The sequence below is a fragment of the Eschrichtius robustus genome, chromosome 9 (genome assembly GCF_028021215.1).
Source record: "Eschrichtius robustus isolate mEscRob2 chromosome 9, mEscRob2.pri, whole genome shotgun sequence".
Taxonomy (NCBI): domain Eukaryota; kingdom Metazoa; phylum Chordata; class Mammalia; order Artiodactyla; family Eschrichtiidae; genus Eschrichtius; species Eschrichtius robustus.
The window spans coordinates 31,989,925-32,009,443 of NC_090832.1; the positions used below are offsets into that span (position 1 = coordinate 31,989,925).

A 19,519-nucleotide genomic window follows, 5' to 3' on the forward strand; every position below is an offset into this window, starting at 1 on the left:
TTTTTAATAAATTAATATTTATTTTAAATAAATATTTTAAAATAAACAAAAATTGTTTATTGTTTAAATAAAAATAAACAATTTTTAATAAATTAATATTTAATAAATTTTTAATTTTTAATAAATTAACATTTTAAAAACCCTAAATTTCCTAAAACTAAATCTCTATTTCACAACCACTTTTAGTAACTGGATTTCTACATTAATCCTCTATGTCTGACTACTTAATTAATGATCACACCAGATAGATGAAAAGCTCAAATGCAAAAATAATAACAAAAAAATCAGAAGAAAATATAAACGAAAATGTATCAAATCTTTGGTTTGGAGAGGACTCTAGTCATAATAATTAAAGAAATCACAGAATTTTTTATCTATAGTTTTACAAAAATTAAAACATTTAATATGAAAAATATCTTGTGACCAAAACTCAATGCAAAATAAAACCTGGAAAAATATTTGAAGTCAATATGGCAAAGGGCTAATTATCTTTACTCTTAAGAAAACCTCACAAGTTGGTAAGAGACAAGAAGAACGCACTCCAACTCCTTATGGACAAGGATGGTTGCTGTTGCCAGTTCCTAACCTAATACAAAGTAATGTACCCTGTGGGACTGGGACTGAGACATCTGCAAAACCACACATGGGGTTATGAGGGGGAAACATGCACAATTAAATGAGCTCTCAAAAAAAACTTTAAAAGCACCAGAGGAAATCAAGTGCCACAAAAGACCCAACAAATAGTAGAATTCACACCCAAGGAACCAGATTTTCAAAACATGAATTTTCAAAATTAATTATATTGACATCATCAAAGAAATAAATGAAGGAATAGCATCCACAAAGCAAAGATCAGAACAGGAAAGGATGAAAAAGAATCAACTGGAAATCTTGGAAATGAAGCATATAGTCATTAGTTTGTTTTTTTGTTTTCTTTTTAATGTCCTAAATGATATAATTGAGACAGCTGTAAGGAAAATCAGTGATTTGGAATCCAGTGCTCTCCAAGAATGCACCATTAACAAATTAAGAGATAGGAAATATGTAAATCTAATAAATTCTCTCCCCAGAAAAATTCACATATGTACCTACATACAAAGTTTTATAAACAATTTCAGAAGGCTCCCAGAGTCCCTGAAGCCTAACTTCTACTCTAGAATTCTGAATACAAAATATCTTAAGATCTCAAATCTGTCTCACTCTTTAATGTATACAACACAATACTGATTCAAAGTTCAGGAAACAGACATTAAATTTGAGTTAGTATCAAATTAAAGAGAAGCCATACCAATGGAAGCCAATTAAATCTGAACAAGAGGGCGGAAGATCTAAATAGACATTTCTCCAAAGAAGGCATACAGATAGCTAAAAAGCACGTGGAAAGATGCTCAACATCACTAATTATTAGAGAAATGCAAATCAAAACTATAATGAGGTATCACCTCACACCGGTCAGAATGGCCATCATCAGAAAATCTACAAACAGTAAATTCTGGAGAGGGTGTGAAGAAAGGGAACGCTCATGCACTGTTAGTGGGAATGTAAACTGGTACAGCCACTTTGGAGAACAGTATGGAGGTTCCTTAAAAAACTAAAAATAGAGCTACCATATGATCCAGCAATCCCACTCCTAGACATATATCTGGAGAAAACCATAATTCGAAAGGATACATGCACCCAATGTTCATTGCAGCACTATTTACAATAGCCAGGACATGGAAGCAACCTAAATGTCCATCAACAGAGGAATGGATAAAGAAGATGTGGTACATATATACAATGGAATATTACTCAGCCATAAAAAAGGACAAAATAATGTCATTTGCAGCTACATGGATAGACCTAGAGTGTGTCATACTGAGTGAAGTAAGTCAGACAGAGAAAGACAAATATCATATGATATCATTTATATGTGGAATCTAAAAAAAGGGTACAAATGAAATTATCTACAAACAGAAATAGAGTTACAGATATAGAAAACAAACTTATGGTTACCAGGGGGTAAGGGAGGGGAGGGATAAATTGGGAGATTGGGATTGACATATACACATTACTATATATAAAACAGATAGCTAATAAGAACCTGCTGTATAGCACAGGGAACTCTATTCAGTACTCTGTAATGGCCTATATGGGAAAAGAATCTAAAAAAGAGTGGATATATGTAATGTATAACTGATTCACTTTGCTGTACAACTGAAACTAGCACAACATTGCAAATCAACTATACTCCAATAAAAATTTTTTTTAAAAAAATGATAATACAAAAAAATAATCTGCACAAGAAATGAAACTCACAAAGAAAGAGTCCTGAATCCTGCCCAGTATTCTCTGTTGCAAACTCAGGTAAGATCAAGAAAATCAGTAATTATCCATAGCAAATACAGGACTCTAGTGTGTATTAAAACTGGCTAATTATTAAATAATAATTATCATTTTAGATGCAGATATTGCTTTAATGTTAATAAAGGTAGGAGAATATAGAGTATGTGTAATAGGCAAAAACCATTTTTTAAATAATGGTAAATGATTGATATGGGGATATAAGATGAGTGAAGTTTGAAAGAAGCTAAATTGCTCTGAATTAGAAAAGGGTGAGCGATAAAGAAGACTGAGAGAAAAATCTAGAGAAATTGCCTATAATAAGGGGAATTTTAGAAACCAAGCTGGTAAACAGCAATAAAAGAAAACTCAGTGAGTGGAACACAGTAATCTGGGATGACCTGAACAGAGCTGTCTGATGGCAATATAGGAGATCCATGCTGTGAGCTATATAATGCAGCCCCACAATACCTTCAGTAAAATCTAGATACTGCTCTTTTTTTAAAAAATGGGAGTGGGAAAGGCAATGAAGCACTGAGTTCTCCTTCAAGGTTGGTCTAAAGTAATTACAGAGAAGATATGGAAAGCTAGCCAAAATCTACATTACGCAAGAAGCATTTAAATTTGCCTTTTACAGTGAACCTAAACAGCAATGTTTAGTCTTCATCAAAACTTTGATGGAAGGCAGCTCTCTTACAGAGATTCTGAAAACACAAAAATCTTCCTTAAAGCACACTTGAAATGTTTCAGAACATAAAATTCAAATGACATATTAATTATCTTCTGTTTAAGATAGCTAAGATCTTTGGAAGGTAAAATAATGATTTCTCTGAAGATCTCTAGTGAGAATTTAGAAACAAAATTGTGTCTCTTGAACATTTTTAAAATACTTTAAACTTCAGTATAAAGATTCTTTCACGATGTATATTTCCATAGGTTTTCTTCAAGCTGGCGTGGAGAGAAATTACCTTGGTTGAAGACCTTGAAATATTTAGAGACTGGTATTTATCTTCTCTGAGTATTTTCATGTTACTTCAAAAGTATACAAATCAGGTTGTCTTGAAGTTCACAATTTTATAAGAAGACTGCCCACTTTGAAATTGTATATTTTAATCACAACAGATCAGGCTCCTTTAAAAGACGTTCACATTGCAAACAATGAGAAATACCCCTGTTCTGGTTTTTCAGATTCTTCATTTGGTGTACACACTTTGCAGTCGGAAACATAACTGTGTATGAACCTGTCTCATCACATGCCGTCTCCCTGATATGATGACAGAGCATTTATGTATGAATCTTTGTTTCCCCTTAAAACATGTTTTTCTTAGGAAAGAAATTAAAGGACAAGTTTTCAATCTTTGCAGGCCACCTATGCTTTCCCTTCCCAGAGTGAAACTTCCCGGCCTGGCACATTCTCTTCCTAATTAGAAGCAGTGAACACAAAAATGCCTGGTATAGAATGCTGTGGTCACGTCGGCCTTCACTGGAGAAAATGCTTTCTTCATATTCATGAAATAAAATTAAACTGAAATGAATTATGAATCAACATTTGAAGACTTCATGATGATTGTGTTTAAAGCACAAAAGTATAAAAACTATAGGTACTAAAATCTTGATTGATAAACATGAATACCAAATATGTTCCACAAAATTTTTAATGTATTATTGTCAAAACGTAATATTTAGGAAAATATGTCGTTGAGAAAAACATACAACATAAACATTTGCCAAAACAAAATGATACTAAAGAAATCAAAATCAAAGATAATAAGTAATTTTTAAATGGCACTCACCAATCACAATTGAAGACTCACAGTGATAATAACCATTACTTTGCTTTTTCTTCAGCATGGAGCAAAGATCTATGCGATGTACCATTTCTTCTCCAAATCTGTGACTGATAAATTTTTCATAGAATTTGGGGTCTATTTTTTTCACTCCCTTGAAATAACAAAACAAAATCACATCAATCAATCATTTCACCTAGGCAACCAGTTCACATCTATACCACTTTCTTAGAACCTGATATTACATTTTGACTGCCTACTGGCATCTTAAAATGGATACCACAAAATTGTTGTAAAGTTGCTTTTAAAGTCTCTGCCTAGAATGAGTTGCATTTTTAAAAAAAAAAATCATTAAAGAGTGTTGAGTTTGAACGTGAAAGCATTCAAATCTTCATACAGTTTAAGCTTCAGAAATAATAAAGTATATCAAGTTGAAATTTGATATACCATGGGAAGAGTAATCATCTCCAACAACAATGGAGCAATGGGTGAATTTTTTTAAGTGATATGGATCTTAACATTTTACAGTGTGTAAAATGTTTTAATAAATGGATGCAATTTTTAAACTTATGTAAGAATCATCTGAAAGACAAAGGTTATTTGAAGTAGAGGAGAGCGGTCAATGGATCTTCCAAGTTTTTCTTTACCTGCCCCTCCTGATTCTCAGTGTACTTTCACAGCAGGAATAGGGCTGGTTGTTGAAAAATTACAGTGGGATGCCCTTGGTAACTTGGTAGTTCCCCCAAATATGGGAAAGAATGTCTTCCCCTCCCCTTACTATACATGGTCTTATACCCATCTCATAGTCCAAAAACACAGTCCATAAGATGAAGATACAGTACTTTACAGGGCAAGTTTACCGGCTGATCGCGCACAAACTTTTTCTTTAAATTTATATATATTTTTACATTGCCCTGGAAATACCTGTTATTTGTTAAAACTTAGAAAATATAAAGAATCTAGAAAAAAAGAAAAGAAAAATCACTCATGACCCTGTTATTTATATAAAATACATTAACCCTGTGGTGCATATCCTTCAAGTATCCTTTTTACCCATATGTATTATTACCAAATTATATTTATATAAATCTTACTCAAGTGCAATTAGAATACATACTCTCCCTTTTTACTCACAAAAGTTACAAAAAAAATTTAAATAGAGATATAAAAACAAAAATATTAAATCACCCCAAACTACTACTACTAAAATTTTACTATGTATTTTATTTTTCCTAGGCACAACATGAGTTATACCATGAGTACTGACAACCAGCTTTTTTTTTCAGTTAATATGTCATATCAAGAAATAATATATTGATGTGCAAAATATTTTTACATCGCCATAGTACTCCATTGTATGGAGATATAATTTATTCATTCAATTCTTTATTGTTGAACATCTAGGTTGGTCTTAACTTTTAATATTATATTTAACATGTTTTGTTGATACATGTTTTTGTTCTATGTCCGAACTGAGCTCCCCATCTTTCCTAACCCCTTCACCCACAGACTTTCTTTCCCACCTCAGTTCGAGTTGATCAGACTGGAAGCCTTGGGGTCATCCTTGATTCTCCTCTTTCCCTCAACGATACCTCCAATCAAATCATGTTGGCTCTACCTTCAAAACACACCCAATTCTCACCACTCCCCTGTTACCTTTGTCTGAGCCACCTCTGCTTTTGCCTTTCACCTGGATTATCCCAACAGCCTCCTGTTTTCCCACTGTTGCCTCTTCTAAAGCCACAGTGATTTTATAAAAACATACATCCAGATCAGGTCATCCTCTGGTCAAAATTCTCCAAAAGGTCTCCATTTCTCTCAAAGGAGGAGCCAAATTGCCAGACCAGCCTGCAGGCTCCTGTTCTGCCCTCCCCCTGCTTCCTGGGCCTCATGTCCACCACTCTCCCCTTTGACCCTCTCCAGCCTCCCTGACCTCCTTGCTCTTCAGTGAACATGCCAGGCATATCCACCTCACAGCCCCTGTGCTGCCTGTTCCCTCTTCCTGGAATGCTCTTCCCCCAGATATCCTCCTCATTGCCCATCCCCATCTCCTTTAATTCCTTGCTCAAATATTACTTTCTTAATAGGGCCTCACTTAACCATGCCATTTAATTTGTACTCCCCCCACCCAGGAGGTACTCCCAAATCCTCTCTATCCTTCTCCCTTTATACATATTTATGTATATTTTTCCATAGCACTTACCATCTTCTAACATACTCTGTAATTTATGTTTATTTTCATTGTCTGTCATTAGCTGTCCCTCTCCATTAGAATGTGAGCTCCACACAAGGATTTTCATCTGACTGTTATTCTCTGAAATATCCTCAGTGCCTAGAACAGTGCTTGACATGGAGCAGTGCTTGATAAACAATTGTCACAAATGCAAAGGAGGATAAAGTTTCAAGAAGAGGATAGTTGACAATATCAAATGCTGTTCATTCAGAGTTCAACAAGAATGAAACTGAATGGATTTCTTTTGATTTGGTGAGTTGAATGCCTTGAGAGACAGCAGAGCCTAATACTGAGGGCCAGTCAGTGCATGAGTCCTGGCTCAGCCGCTTTTCAGCCATGTGACCTCAGTTTCCTCATCTGTAAAATGAGATTAACAATAGTACCTACCTGTAAGTGTTACGTGCACTAAACGAGTAAATTTATAGAACTGCTTAAAACAGTTAAATATGGTAAATGCTATAATATATTGATATATATAATTACCATTAGTGAAAATAATAGGTAAGATTTCAGGGGGAAAAGTTTCCGAGTAAATGGAAACTGACCATTCTTATTTCTCTTTCAAATGCTTTTTCATTTGTGTGTGTTTATTGGGTGGGGGTGGGGTGGAGTAAGGGTGTCATTCCCTTTGACCAGACAGAAGATCAGTGATAAGTCAGCAGAAAAATCAGGACCTTCAGTTTTCAAGATACCATTGCCAGCACTGTCTAGCCACTATAATCTCCATTTCAGTTTTGTAAGATGTCATTGTTTAAAAAATAAGAAATAAGGGAAACATATGAGCTACTCTAATCTGTTAGGCTAATTAATTTAATTTTAGCAAAAAGTAAGCACCAACTATTTTGCAAGAATTCTCCATAGATGACTTCCAACATGAATCTTAAGGAGTTATTTTTTACCAAAGAGTGAAAAGGAATTAATTCTTTAACTCATAATTTATAGAGAGAGCTGTGGTTCAAAGAGGCATGAGGCCTTAGAAGGCACTGAAGCTATATGCCCTGATCAGAAAACATCTTCAATAATAAAGATCTAGAAGATCTTTAAGATTCTATAAGAATCTGCTTTGTCTGATATATAATATTAGCATGATCTTTGTTCTCTGGGGAATTTTTTGTTTGACAATATATTTTGCAGGATTTTTTTTAGGCTCTTTTGTCCCATGGCAATATATTTCTTTTCTAGTAAAATCTATGTGAATTAGTCTCACCATCCAGCTGCAGCAGGTGGTGTTCTTCCTTCATAATAAAGAAACGACTATCATTCAAAGAAAATAAACAAGTACATCAAAATTGCATGTCTTCAGAGTAAGACTAGGCAGCCTCCTATTTTCTGAATGGAGTCACTGGGTTGCCAAACTAGTCCCAGAGACATCACCCTGGCAAGGTTATATTTTAAAGCTTAAAAGGCTGGTTTTCAGGTTTCGGACCACAAATTTTTCTTTGCTTCCCTTTTTCACAGCCCAGACCCTTTCCAAGGTACCTTGTCATTTAAAGAAAGATGGAGGTATTATGATATGTTAGGAAAGCTCAAAAAAAAACCACAGAAAAATGGTTAAAGCCAGGAAAATTTGACCTGTAAAGGCTGAGAGAGTTGGGATTATTTCCAACAATATGTAGGGTATCTTCAACAAAACCACGCTAAGGGTGTTGCATTTCTGGAATTCTGAATATGCCTTGTGATTGTCTAGTACTATGTTTGAAAATTACGTTTGCCTTGGACCTAACAGAAACAGGGTATATTTTTTTAAGGCTTCATATTGATAATTGTACCCAATATAACTGACATATCAATTATGCATCATAACACTGAAGGAGAAAATAGGAAGTTAAAGACAGAACATCACACTTTGAAACAATAAATTAGTGGCAAGAAACTTCAAACAGAAAAACTTTTCAAGACTATCCTAATTAATCATCAGAAATGACTGAAGTTTTACTTCCCTTTGGCCTAGTTTCAAGTACTGTTTAGGGAGAATTATCAGTGCTATTCAAAGCCACTTGATAACTTCTGATACAATGGACCATGAAACTGTGAGGAACTTCATTCTTGACTGTAACTTGGCATGCAAAGAGCCAACACAGGAAAAATGCCATTGAGAGTGTGATGTGTAGTTTCAGAATCATCTGATGGCTGCATCTGGTAAGTCATGGAAATTATTTACTCAGGAAGCACTCACCGTATCATTTATATTTAGTTAAATGATGTGTATAATTTAATAGGCACCAAAGAGGGCTCAGTCTTACATTACTATGCATCCAACTCTATTTTCAATATAGGAAGTAAACAGAGCCACAAAATATGAAAATTCACATTAATGTGTGAAAATCATTCAGTTAAGGTTCTGAAAGATAAAATACTTATTATTCATCTTTAGTTTCTACAACAAAGTTATTGAGATCAGAAAAACAATGGAATGCCAGTTTTGTTAAGAAGGTTAACTTTTTTTGTAATAGAAGATAATTTCATATTGTTACTTGTTATCTTATTATAATAATTGCAACTTCCATGATGAAAAAATAAACAGCCTGCATATCAAACAAAAAAATCGTGTCCTTCTGAGGTTAAACTTGATATTCCTGGAGCTCTGTTGTTTTCCAATAGTTTATTCCTGTCACCCAACAGCTATGAAAGAAATGTATGTTTCCTGTGATAATGGCATGAAACCAAAATTCAGGATGCAAATTAAGAGCCAAACCAAATTGGCCTGTCATTTTGGGCATCAGCTGATTAAAGAGGAATGGTAATCTTTTACACTCATTTTCATAAGTGGAAAAAAGCTACATATCTTTAGTGATACGATATTGGTTAAAAAACTAAAATTATTTTTAATGATGAATAGTCATCCTAGTGAAAAGTTACATACTGGTGATTCAAAGTGATAAAAAGATTATATTGACAAGGGGCTTCCCTGAAGCAAATCTTACTTTACGATTCTTAATGACTCTGTCTCTCAGCAAAACTACATTTTTCACTCTTACTTGTACTGTTTTATTTCCATCTTTCTCCTGATACAGACACTTGATGACCTCCTTGTTGGCTGCAGTCCTCCTTCAGCCCCCCTCAGTGGGGAAAATGGAGACACTTCCCATTCAGGCTCAATTCCACCCAAGTCTGTTCTTGACAGGGATGGAAAGAGACGAGGAGTCTTTACCACACAGCTAATGTTCTCTAGAATAACATGGTGGTTTGAGAGCCAGTGCCCAGCACCCCCGAGTGAGAACTGCCTTGAAGCCTTCCCATCTCCTCCTGCAGCTCTCGGCCAGCCTGTGGGCCTGGGCTCTGCCTCGACCCTCTGTCCAGCAATGCCCATTTCCTACCTGCCTGGGGCCCTGACACCCTCCTTGGTGCCTGTCAGTAACTTCAGAGATGAAAAAGTAACAAGTGATGGAAAACAGAAAAAACAGTTGTACTTTGCTCATTGCTTTGTACCAATCTGAAAAAAATGATTCTTTCTACCATCAGTTTAACAATAATAGAAAATACTTACATAGTATTTACTATGTACAAGCACTGCTCTAAGAACTTATTAACTTGTTTAATAATTGCAATAACCCTATAAGATTAGTACCATTATTATCCCCAGATAAGGAAACAGTCACAGAGAAATCAGGTCACTTACCGAAGGACACACAGCTAATAAGAAGTAGAGCTTGGATTCAGATTCAGGATAAGTGGAGAATACAGATAAATTGAAAAGAACAGAATGATAATATTCAAGCTCTTTCACTATTTAAAATACTAAAGTTCTAAGAATATTAATCATTCTTAAGATATAATCATATATACTATCATATTTCTAAAACCAATGTGAAAATTACTTGGAGAATCTCTAGCATCTAAAATACCTGCATTTAATATGTGCATTAGTATTAATAAATAGTGATAATTATATGTCCACAGTAAATGAATTTCATAAAGGGAGATGAGAAAGAATTCATAGATGCTACTTCCACATAGTAAAAATTACCCAAATAATCCAGCCTATAAAAAGAACTCTTCTTATACTGCAAATATGCAAATAATCAACTAAAATACTGGCAGAGATTATCTGCGTTTTTTAAACCAACTGTCTGAGTATCCAGTATTTCTCAATTCTTCATTTTACCTTACGCCGGAGCATCTACGCATCTCATTTTCTGAGGCTTTTCAAAAGGCTCATAAGGCTTTTGAAAGAGGTCATCCTCTTAATCCATTTATATACTTGCTTTTAGCACTACTGTTTTGTTTAATCTTGAGGCTTTAGAGAAAGAAAAAGTAGAAACTCTTTACCCTAGCACTATATCTAACATTTACAATATTGCACCTTTCAGCAAATAATAAGTAGAAACAAAGCTGCTAGAGCTATATTTTTAATCTATTGTTGACACCTCCTTCTCTCTGTCCTAACACTGAGAAGAGCTGGAGGCTTCTTGGGGTTATCAAGTGACAAGGAAAGCTGTCACAGAGGGCAGGTGATAAGACAACTCCTGGTAGCAGAAGCCACTTCACAAAAAGCACCAAGAGAATATGCTATATTGTTTCCTGGGCCTGGAGTTTCCTTCCATGAGGTGCTGGCCTCAAAAAGAACAGAGGAAGAAACATGAATTTGGTCCACAAACATGTAGCTCATTTATACTGACTAACGACATGTTAACTGGGAGAGAACATGTTTATGGCAACCAGGAAGTTCTCAAGGCCGCAGACTCAATGCAACAAGCACAGGGATGTTTCAATACCTTTATTTACAACACAGACTGTTCCCATATAAGCTCATTCTTTGTCTACTTAGCAAACCGCAATTCCTCCTCAAGCTTTCTCAAGTATAGCGTAAGAAATCAGGAGCTGTTTGGCCATATAACTGTTTATGATATTTGTGTGTGGCTTTTCTCATTCCAGTGAAACAAAGAGCCTCATAACTCAGGCATCCAAGAATGCTTCCTTGATAGCCCAATCTCAGCTGGACCCTCAACTCCCCTTGATCAAACTCCAGCTGTGTTCCTGGCTCAACGCAGCCTGAGGTCACTCAAGTGTAAACAAACTACAGCTTGCTCCTCCCCATCACATCTGTTTTCTTAATATTTTGGTTTTTGGAGCAAATAATGACATGTCCTCCTGAATTCACCCACTTAACCATTTATTTCTATCAACTAAAGATAAAACATAAGATATCCCCCACCTCACCAAATCTCTCCCCAAATACGAGCTATACACATAACTTAATCTGTTTTCCTCCTTCATTGCAATAGCTTTCCCTTCTAATCAATAGTTCTCTCCACATTAAGTAATGCCAGCAAGCCACTGATGCAAAACATTCTCAGGATCTCAACAATGAAAGGGGACAGTGAAGCGTTCTGCAGAAGCACATGCAGAAATAAGTTCACAGAAAAATCCTAACGAACAATTTTAACTCGGCCTATAACATTGGCCTATATACTGCAACATACTTATACTGTGGTTGAATCCATTCTGCTTTTATAGCCTAGAGGTCAGAAGCATGGAACCATTCATGTAAACTGGTTGGATTATCCACAGACAGAATTTCAGACCAAACTATAGCCTCAGGTTCAACCTAAATGAGAGTTGAATACCTAGACAGTGTAGCAGGGACTGTACATTGACAAAATATTATAAATGCATCCATAGACATCACTAAGTACAGCACTTAATGTTAAGCAAGAAACACCTAGAGCGTTTCTGTAGCTCATTCGGCTCCTATGCATCTAGTACTTTCTTCTTTTCCCACTTTCTTATGAATTAATCAATTTCCTTGACTCCCCTCCCATCAACATTCTTCCTTCCTCCCTCCCTTCATTCTCAGAGAACATCTTACTTCCCCTAACTCATCCTCTTTCAACTGCCTGGGCATATTCCCTGCACACCACTTAGGACAAAGCCCCTTCCTAACAGGAAGGCATCCCAACAAGAACTAAGCTAAGGAATGGGAAAGAAATAATGACACCAAGGTTCACACTGAGTGTGCTATAGGGTAGGAAATGGGGCAAGCAAGAAAGGTGCCCACCAATACAAGCCTTTTCACTCACTTGGTTGGAAACGTTCCCTGGATATCATATTAGATAAAAGGAGATTTAGGGGAGAAAAAAACACAATAATTGGATATAGAACAGTCATTAAACATATATCCTGGGAATCACGTGTAGCCCTTAAACCAATTTCAAAATGAATATTTCTCTCCAGGTAGAGCAAGAAATGTATTCATAGATTTTCTTTTTCAATGTGACACAGATTGCTATGTAAAATAATTTTATATATAACATGCAATTGGAATCTTTCTTTTGACCACATTTCAAACTTAATCTAACATTTAATTGTGAAATCACCCTTTGGTGTACTCTTGAAATACAAAATTAAAAGGATTACATAGTTTCTCTACTGGACTCATAGTCAGCATAATATACGAACATTCAATTACATACTGCTTCCCAAAAAGTACAGTAAAAAAAAAAAAAGATAACACACCAGCCAGTAATTTTTAGAGATTTTAAAAATTAAGAATCTCTTCAAAATTTCAGAAGCACTTCTAGACTAATAAAATAAGCAATGGGTTTAGTAGGCAAAAAATAAATAAAAATAAAAATAGAAAAGTTAACAAGAAGCAAGGAATCTTAGGATGATAGTATGCCAAAGATCATATACACTGGCATATTCCATTTGCTCTTCTGCTCTACCCAGTACATTCATCACCCAGGAAAGCTAGACCAGCCAAACCTGACACCATCGCCTGCACGTCTACCTCATCCCTACTTTGTACAGTTTAGGCACATGCCAGTAGGGATACGTGTGATAGAAAGTTACAATCTGTTGGGAGGTATGTCTGACATGATTTCCCTATCCATTCAGCTAATTCCCAGGTGATTACTCCCCCCACTTGATTCCTTTTAATTAAGTTCTAGAAATATTTGCACTGGAAGTTCAAGAGCACAAAGTCCTCTGTTTACCATTCTCTGATTTTTTTTTTAAATTATTATTTATTTATTTATTTATTTATGGCTGTGTTGGGTCTTCGTTTCTGTGCGAGGGCTTTCTCTAGTTGCGGCGAGCAGGGGCCACTCTTCATCGCGGTGCGCGGGCCTCTCACTATCGTGGCCTCTCTTGTTGCAGAGCACAGGCTCCAGACGCGCAGGCTCAGTAATTGTGGCTCACGGGCCCAGTTGCTCCGCGGCATGTGGGATCTTCCCAGACCAGGGCTCGAACCCGTGTCCCCTGCATTGGCAGGCAGATTCTCAACCACTGCGCCACCAGGGAAGCCCCCATTCTCTGATTATCGGGATAGGTCAGGGAGGGTGAGGAGCAAGATGGAATCCAAAGGGACCAAGTCATGAAAAACAGAATGGGTATGAATAGGAAGAGGATGCTGCTAAAGGTGCAGGGCCACTAGAGAAAGTCACAGAACATTCTCCCAGGTAATGGCTGATTAAGATCCCACAGTAGTGGGCTTCCCTGGTGGTGCAGTGGTTGGGAAGCTGCCTGCCAATGCAGGGGACGCAGGTTCGAGCCCTGGTCCAGGAAGATCCCGCGTGCCACGGAGCGACTAGGCCCGTGCGCCACAACTACTGAGCCTGCGCTCTGGAACCTGCGTGCCACAACTACTGAGCCCATGTGCCACAACTACTGAAGCCCGCACGTCTGGAGCCTGTGCTCCACAATGGGAGAGGCCACCGCAATGAGAAGCCCGCGCACCGCAACGAAGAGTAGCCCCCTGCTTGCCGCAACTAGAGAGGGCCCGCACACAGCAACGAAGACCCAACTCGGCCAAAAACAAATAAATCAATTAATTAGAAAAAAAAAAAAAAGATCCCACAGTAGTGCTGAAGACAAATGTGAAATCACTCTGAAAGAAATGTTCTGGTCTAAATAATGTTATGTAACAAATTGTTGTAGTCAAATTCAGCTGTGGGGAAGGCCATAGCCAAGGAAGGAAGAAAAGTACTTTCACACTCTGGCCATCAGCTTGAGGGCAGTGTAAAGACACAGTTGTACTTAGAAGGCCTTAAAGATGGGTCTCCAAAATGGTGTCACAATGTTTACTAACAATTAAAAATGCTGCTATCAGGTAGGTTATAGAGAAAGAACACTGACTGCAGGAACCAAGCTGGAGTTCCTCTAGTCAAGGGTGGCTAATCCCTCAGGCAATATGAGCTAGATTTGTTAGGTCTTAACTACAGTTAATGTGAAGTTTTGCCCTGGCAAAGAGACCAATAACATTTTTTTCTTTAATTTACAGGAGTAATCAATTAGAAGAACTGAGCAATTTACAGGAGTAATCAATTAGAAGAACTGAGCAATTTAGTATTATTCTATTTTTAAGGTACCTCTCCTTGGGAGAATAAGATTCGAATGAATGGTCAAAATAAATCAGCTCATACTTAGGAATGGAAATATAATTCCAACGTAAACTAGTTATCGTTTTGGATTGCAACCTTACCTTCCCCTCAAATCTAAATGGGGCTCGCAAGAAAAATACAGCTTTACCTTCTTTTATTTTGCAGTTAATTATAGTTAACAAGAGGTGACTGGCCAGTGAGCTTGGGCACTCTTTGCAGTGGTAGAGAAAATCTCACTGCCATTCAAATAATTTTAGCTGGTTTGCTTCTATGTGACTGTTCACGTGGGTTGGAAATTAGCTGTTACCTATTAAACAAGCTAATTTTACATCAACACCATTTTGGAATAAAGTTTACATTTTCTTGATCAGATGTTCCATTTTGCCTTTAACCATAATCAACCTATTACAGGGCTTGCCAGTTTCGTACAAGATCATTATGCTCCATTCTGTCCTTGACTAGAAAAATGAAATCTAGAGAGATCTCAAAATGTCTAAAAATGACTTGAGAAAAAAATTTTCCCATCACTAATGGTAATAGTTGAGACAGAGAATATTTATATTTGAATACGGTTAAGGCAAACCCATGCAATTCTAATTACCCTGAATACTTCATTGTTGCACCTTTTAATGCCAGCTCTAAAACTCTGTTTCTTAAATTACACTTAAATCAGAAATTTGCCTGTGGATACAAGTGCTAGAAAATAAGTAAAAATGTCCACGGAATCTGTACATTTGAAGCAAAAGTAACATTTAAGCCTGAGTTATCACGATCAGCATTTCCTAAACCGTATGCTGCCGAACACTAGTGCTACAACACGATGGATGAAAAAAGGCCACACTGATCAACTACATCTGGGAAACGATGCTGAAGTAGAATGTATAACTGTTCAAAATATTCACTGCCCTTCTGGTGGGTCCTTTTCTGCACACGGGTTACACCTCCTGCTCTGCTGAACTCAGAAGGGACCACATGACCTGCTTTGGCCAATAAGATGTGAACAGGAATGACGTGTGTCACTTCTTAGCAGAAGCTTTCAGCTTGTGAATCACCATCTCTTTTCCTTCTGCCAAAGACCAGCAAAGTCCTAAACGGAAGCTGCTCGGCCAAAACCCTGAATAAAGACAACATGGACCAGAGCCACAGATGACCCGTGTCCAGAGGCAAAAACTAAACCTTTGTTGCTGTAAGCTCTTAAGATTCACACTAAACATTCACGTTTCAGAGATCCTAAGAAGTCCTGAAATAAAGACCCAGATTAACTTTATTTAACCCATCACTGCTAGCACGCATTTGATCACAGAATCCTTACCTCACATAAAATCCTGAGAAATGTTCTGAGAGAAAATTTTCAGGAAATGTCAATGAAGATACTTACTTCAAATCTCCATTCCACTTTGCACAGACTTATTATTAGGTTGACTGTGTCATTTCTTCTAGGGTTTTCAAATTTTTCAAAATCTCTAACAGAATGAGGGTCAACCAGGAGCCATTTTGGTATTCTGACATTAATCAATTCCCAGAATTCTTCCTTAAAACTAATTTCACTTTCTGCTTATTATTTTCTATATGTTTCACTATTCAAAGACGTATAAATTACTGAAAGGTTACAAATGAACATTTAGTCTACCTTTGTAGATATTTCCGATTTTTAAACAATTATAAGCATACTTATTTAGTTTTTTTCAATATATGGAAACAGACAACAGAACAGCATGAAGTTGAAAAATGCATTCAAAACAAAACTGAAGTCAGTTGCTATAGATAGTGCACGGACACACAACAGATGACACAGTTGACTAATAGCACCTAGAATCTCAGAAGAAATTACAATTCCATCTCACAGCAGATTTCACTGAATTTTTAGTTTAAAACAAAAACACATTAAAACAAAATGTGTGATTTTTAACTAAGAAAAATCCAAAGAGAATTCCATACTATAGCCTTAAATCTAAGTGCACCTGATAGTATGAAAAGAGACTCAAAAACAACTAAAAATTGTGATTAAGTCATTTGGCATTGGGAGATTTGGGAACAGGTTACTGAAACAATCTGCTTTATCTTGTACCAAGGATATTTCTAAGGCCAGCTTTTGTCTGGAATAATAAAAGTTCACTGATACTAAGGGCACCTAGGGTGTCTTCTTTCAGGGAAGGAGAGAAGACAGTGGCAGTGCAGTCTGGCAGGGCCTCTTCTGCTACAGTGATGGGCTACTCTTCACAATAAGGGTCCCTGTGAAAGCGACCTGCTCAGCCTCTCTAATACCCGCCCTGAAGCCACTCCCCTCCCTTTCTGAAGGTGGTACCTACCGAGACTCAGCCCCTCTGGCCCCCTTTTGACATTTTCCGTGCCTCCTTACAGTGGAGCACTCACCCACTGGGAGTGAAAATCTGCGGACGACTTCTGAGCTCTCTCACCAATAGGCCTGCTCCTCCCTGCACAGCCTTTCCCACCTGGAAGTAGCTTCTCACACAAGTCCTACTGGCCCAGATGCTTCCTGGCCACACCTGCACATGATTTGGCATTTATAGATTTCTCTATCTCCCAGTTTCACTAAAAATGTAGTCTGTGATATGTTCCCAATTGTCTTTACTGTTCTGTAGGTTTTCCAGGAGGAGAGGTAGCAAGATTGCCACCATACTCCTACCAGTACTTAAAGACCTTTCCCCCTGTTTGTCATTTTCCTTCCATGCATACAAGAAAGCTAATCTACAGTCTAAAAAAAATTCTCCATGTCAAGCCAAATTAGCCTATTTGGTCATAATGCTTGCCTCATAAGGCATGTCAGAAGAGCCCAGGAGTCAAGAGTCATTAAGACCAAGCGCCTGCTTTCACTATGAGCACAGAGGTCCAGAAAGGTAATGAGGGCTTCCCTGGTGGCACAGTGGTTGAGAATCTGCCTGCCAATACAGGTGACACGGGTTCGAGCCCTGGTCTGGGAAGATCCCACATGCCGCAGAGCAACTGGGCCCGTGAGCCACTACTACTGAGCCTGCGCGTCTGGAGCCTGTGCCCCGCAACAAGAGAGGCCGCGACAGTGAGAGGCCCGCACACCGCAATGAAGAGTGGCCCCCGCTTGCCGCAACTGGAGAAAGCCCTCGCACAGAAACGAAGACCCAACACACCCAAAAATAAATAAATAAATAAATAAATTTATGAAAAAAAAAGAAAGGTAATGAGGTTTTGTCCAGGGCTAACCAACAGAGATAAAACAAGAAAACTCAAGCTCCTTCCAATGTATTACAGAGACTCCTTTGAGAAGGAATAGTCAGTACTCCTGAGTTTTCAAATGGTTTATAAAGGCCCATTACCATGCAGACCCAGGAACAGGCGTGGCAGCCAAATTACACCAGGCCAGTTACCAAAATCCAGAGAAAACGTGCGACCTGAGAGATAAATTAATAAATAATAATTGGTTGTAGGTAAGGAAAGATGACAGCAGAGAGTCCTAGCTGGGGAAGGATGTAGAAGAAAGTTGGAATTTGGCCAATTTTTAATTACAATCTTGGTCCTGTATATCCAATCACCAAATAACTCAGGGACTGGGTTTTCCTTTTAGTTGTACCATCAGAACAGAATTTTCATCCACACACTCTTCTTTTCCACTACCCATTTCCACTCCCACTGATGCCTGCCACATATCTTCATCCCTAATTCTCCCAACCTCATCATCATATGGTCCAATAACCACCCCTCTGCCCTTGCTATGTGCATATCGAATTCTGCACTCAAACCAAACCAGTCTAAGTGACAATGGGAGCGAACAATTTCAAGGATCATTTCTTTCATTCTAAAGTTCTCTCACTGTCTGACTCTGTGAAAAGCTATTCTATAAGGAAGTGCCGATTAATAACCTATACCTTTTTTTTTTATAAACCACTTTATTGAGATAATATATCATACAATTCTCCCATTTAAAGTACACAATTCAATGGTTTTTAGTATATTCACAGACTTGTGCAACCAACACCAGAACCAATTTAATAACCTATAGCGTTTATTTTAAGTGCTACATTAGTAATTTGAAAGAGTCATAACTCAGGAAAGATATCTAAGAAGCCCAGAAAATAATTCTTGCTTAAAAACAACTGATCTATCCATGAAAAGACTGCATTTATTTCTTGACGAATCCGGATCTGCATTAAGATGCATGTTTGATTTGAAACTGGTCTTCTTCTGCCACCAAGTGTTAGCACACACTTCGAACCAACCAGTTTCTGCAATGTTCAAATCACAGAAATACAACGTCACTCAATGTCAAAAATAAATCCAAAAGAATGCACTGTAAAAAAGCACTGACCTAGGGCTTCCTTGGTGGCGCAGTGGTTAAGAATCCGCCTGCCAATGCAGGGGACATGGGTTCGAGCCCTGGTCTGGGAAGATCCCACATGCCGCGAAGCAACTAAGCCCATGCGCCACAACTACTGAGCCTGTGCTCTAGAGCCCGCGAGCCACAACCACTGAGCCCACGTGCCACAACTACTGAAGCCCGCGTGCCTAGAGCCTGTGCTCTGCAACAAGAGAAGCCACCGCAATGAGAAGCCCGTGCACCGCAACGGAGAGTAGCCCCCGCTCACCGCAAGTAGAGAATCCCACGCCCAGCAACGAAGACCCAACACAGCCAAAAATAAATAAATAAAATAAATAAATTTATAAAAAAAAAAAAAAAAAAAAAGCACTGACCTAAACAAGTAGTAGTCTAACCATGTGAAACAAATATACTCTAAAGAAGTTATACAAATAAATAAATTTTAGCTATTCTTTCAGAGACAAAGCAATTTAATAAGATTCTCTGAGGCTTCATTCATTTGATTTAAAAAACTACAACTTTGAAAACACAGTGATAATCAAAATAG

At 37.5% G+C, this 19,519-nt stretch overlaps 1 protein-coding gene across 12 annotated transcripts in view; it reads right to left on the bottom strand.

Annotated features, from left to right (window-relative positions):
- Positions 1-19,519, bottom strand: part of AKAP7 (A-kinase anchoring protein 7) — a 148,682-nt gene that overhangs the window by 56,477 nt on the left and 72,686 nt on the right. For all 12 annotated transcript variants that reach the window (XR_011074925.1, XR_011074919.1, XR_011074924.1 and 9 more), the window contains exon 7: positions 4,116-4,263. Coding sequence is in view for 5 of the 12 variants with exons in the window: in XM_068550921.1 (XP_068407022.1) it covers positions 4,116-4,263 (148 nt within the window). In the remaining 7 variants the exon portion in view is untranslated. The remainder of the gene's footprint in view (positions 1-4,115; positions 4,264-19,519) is intronic.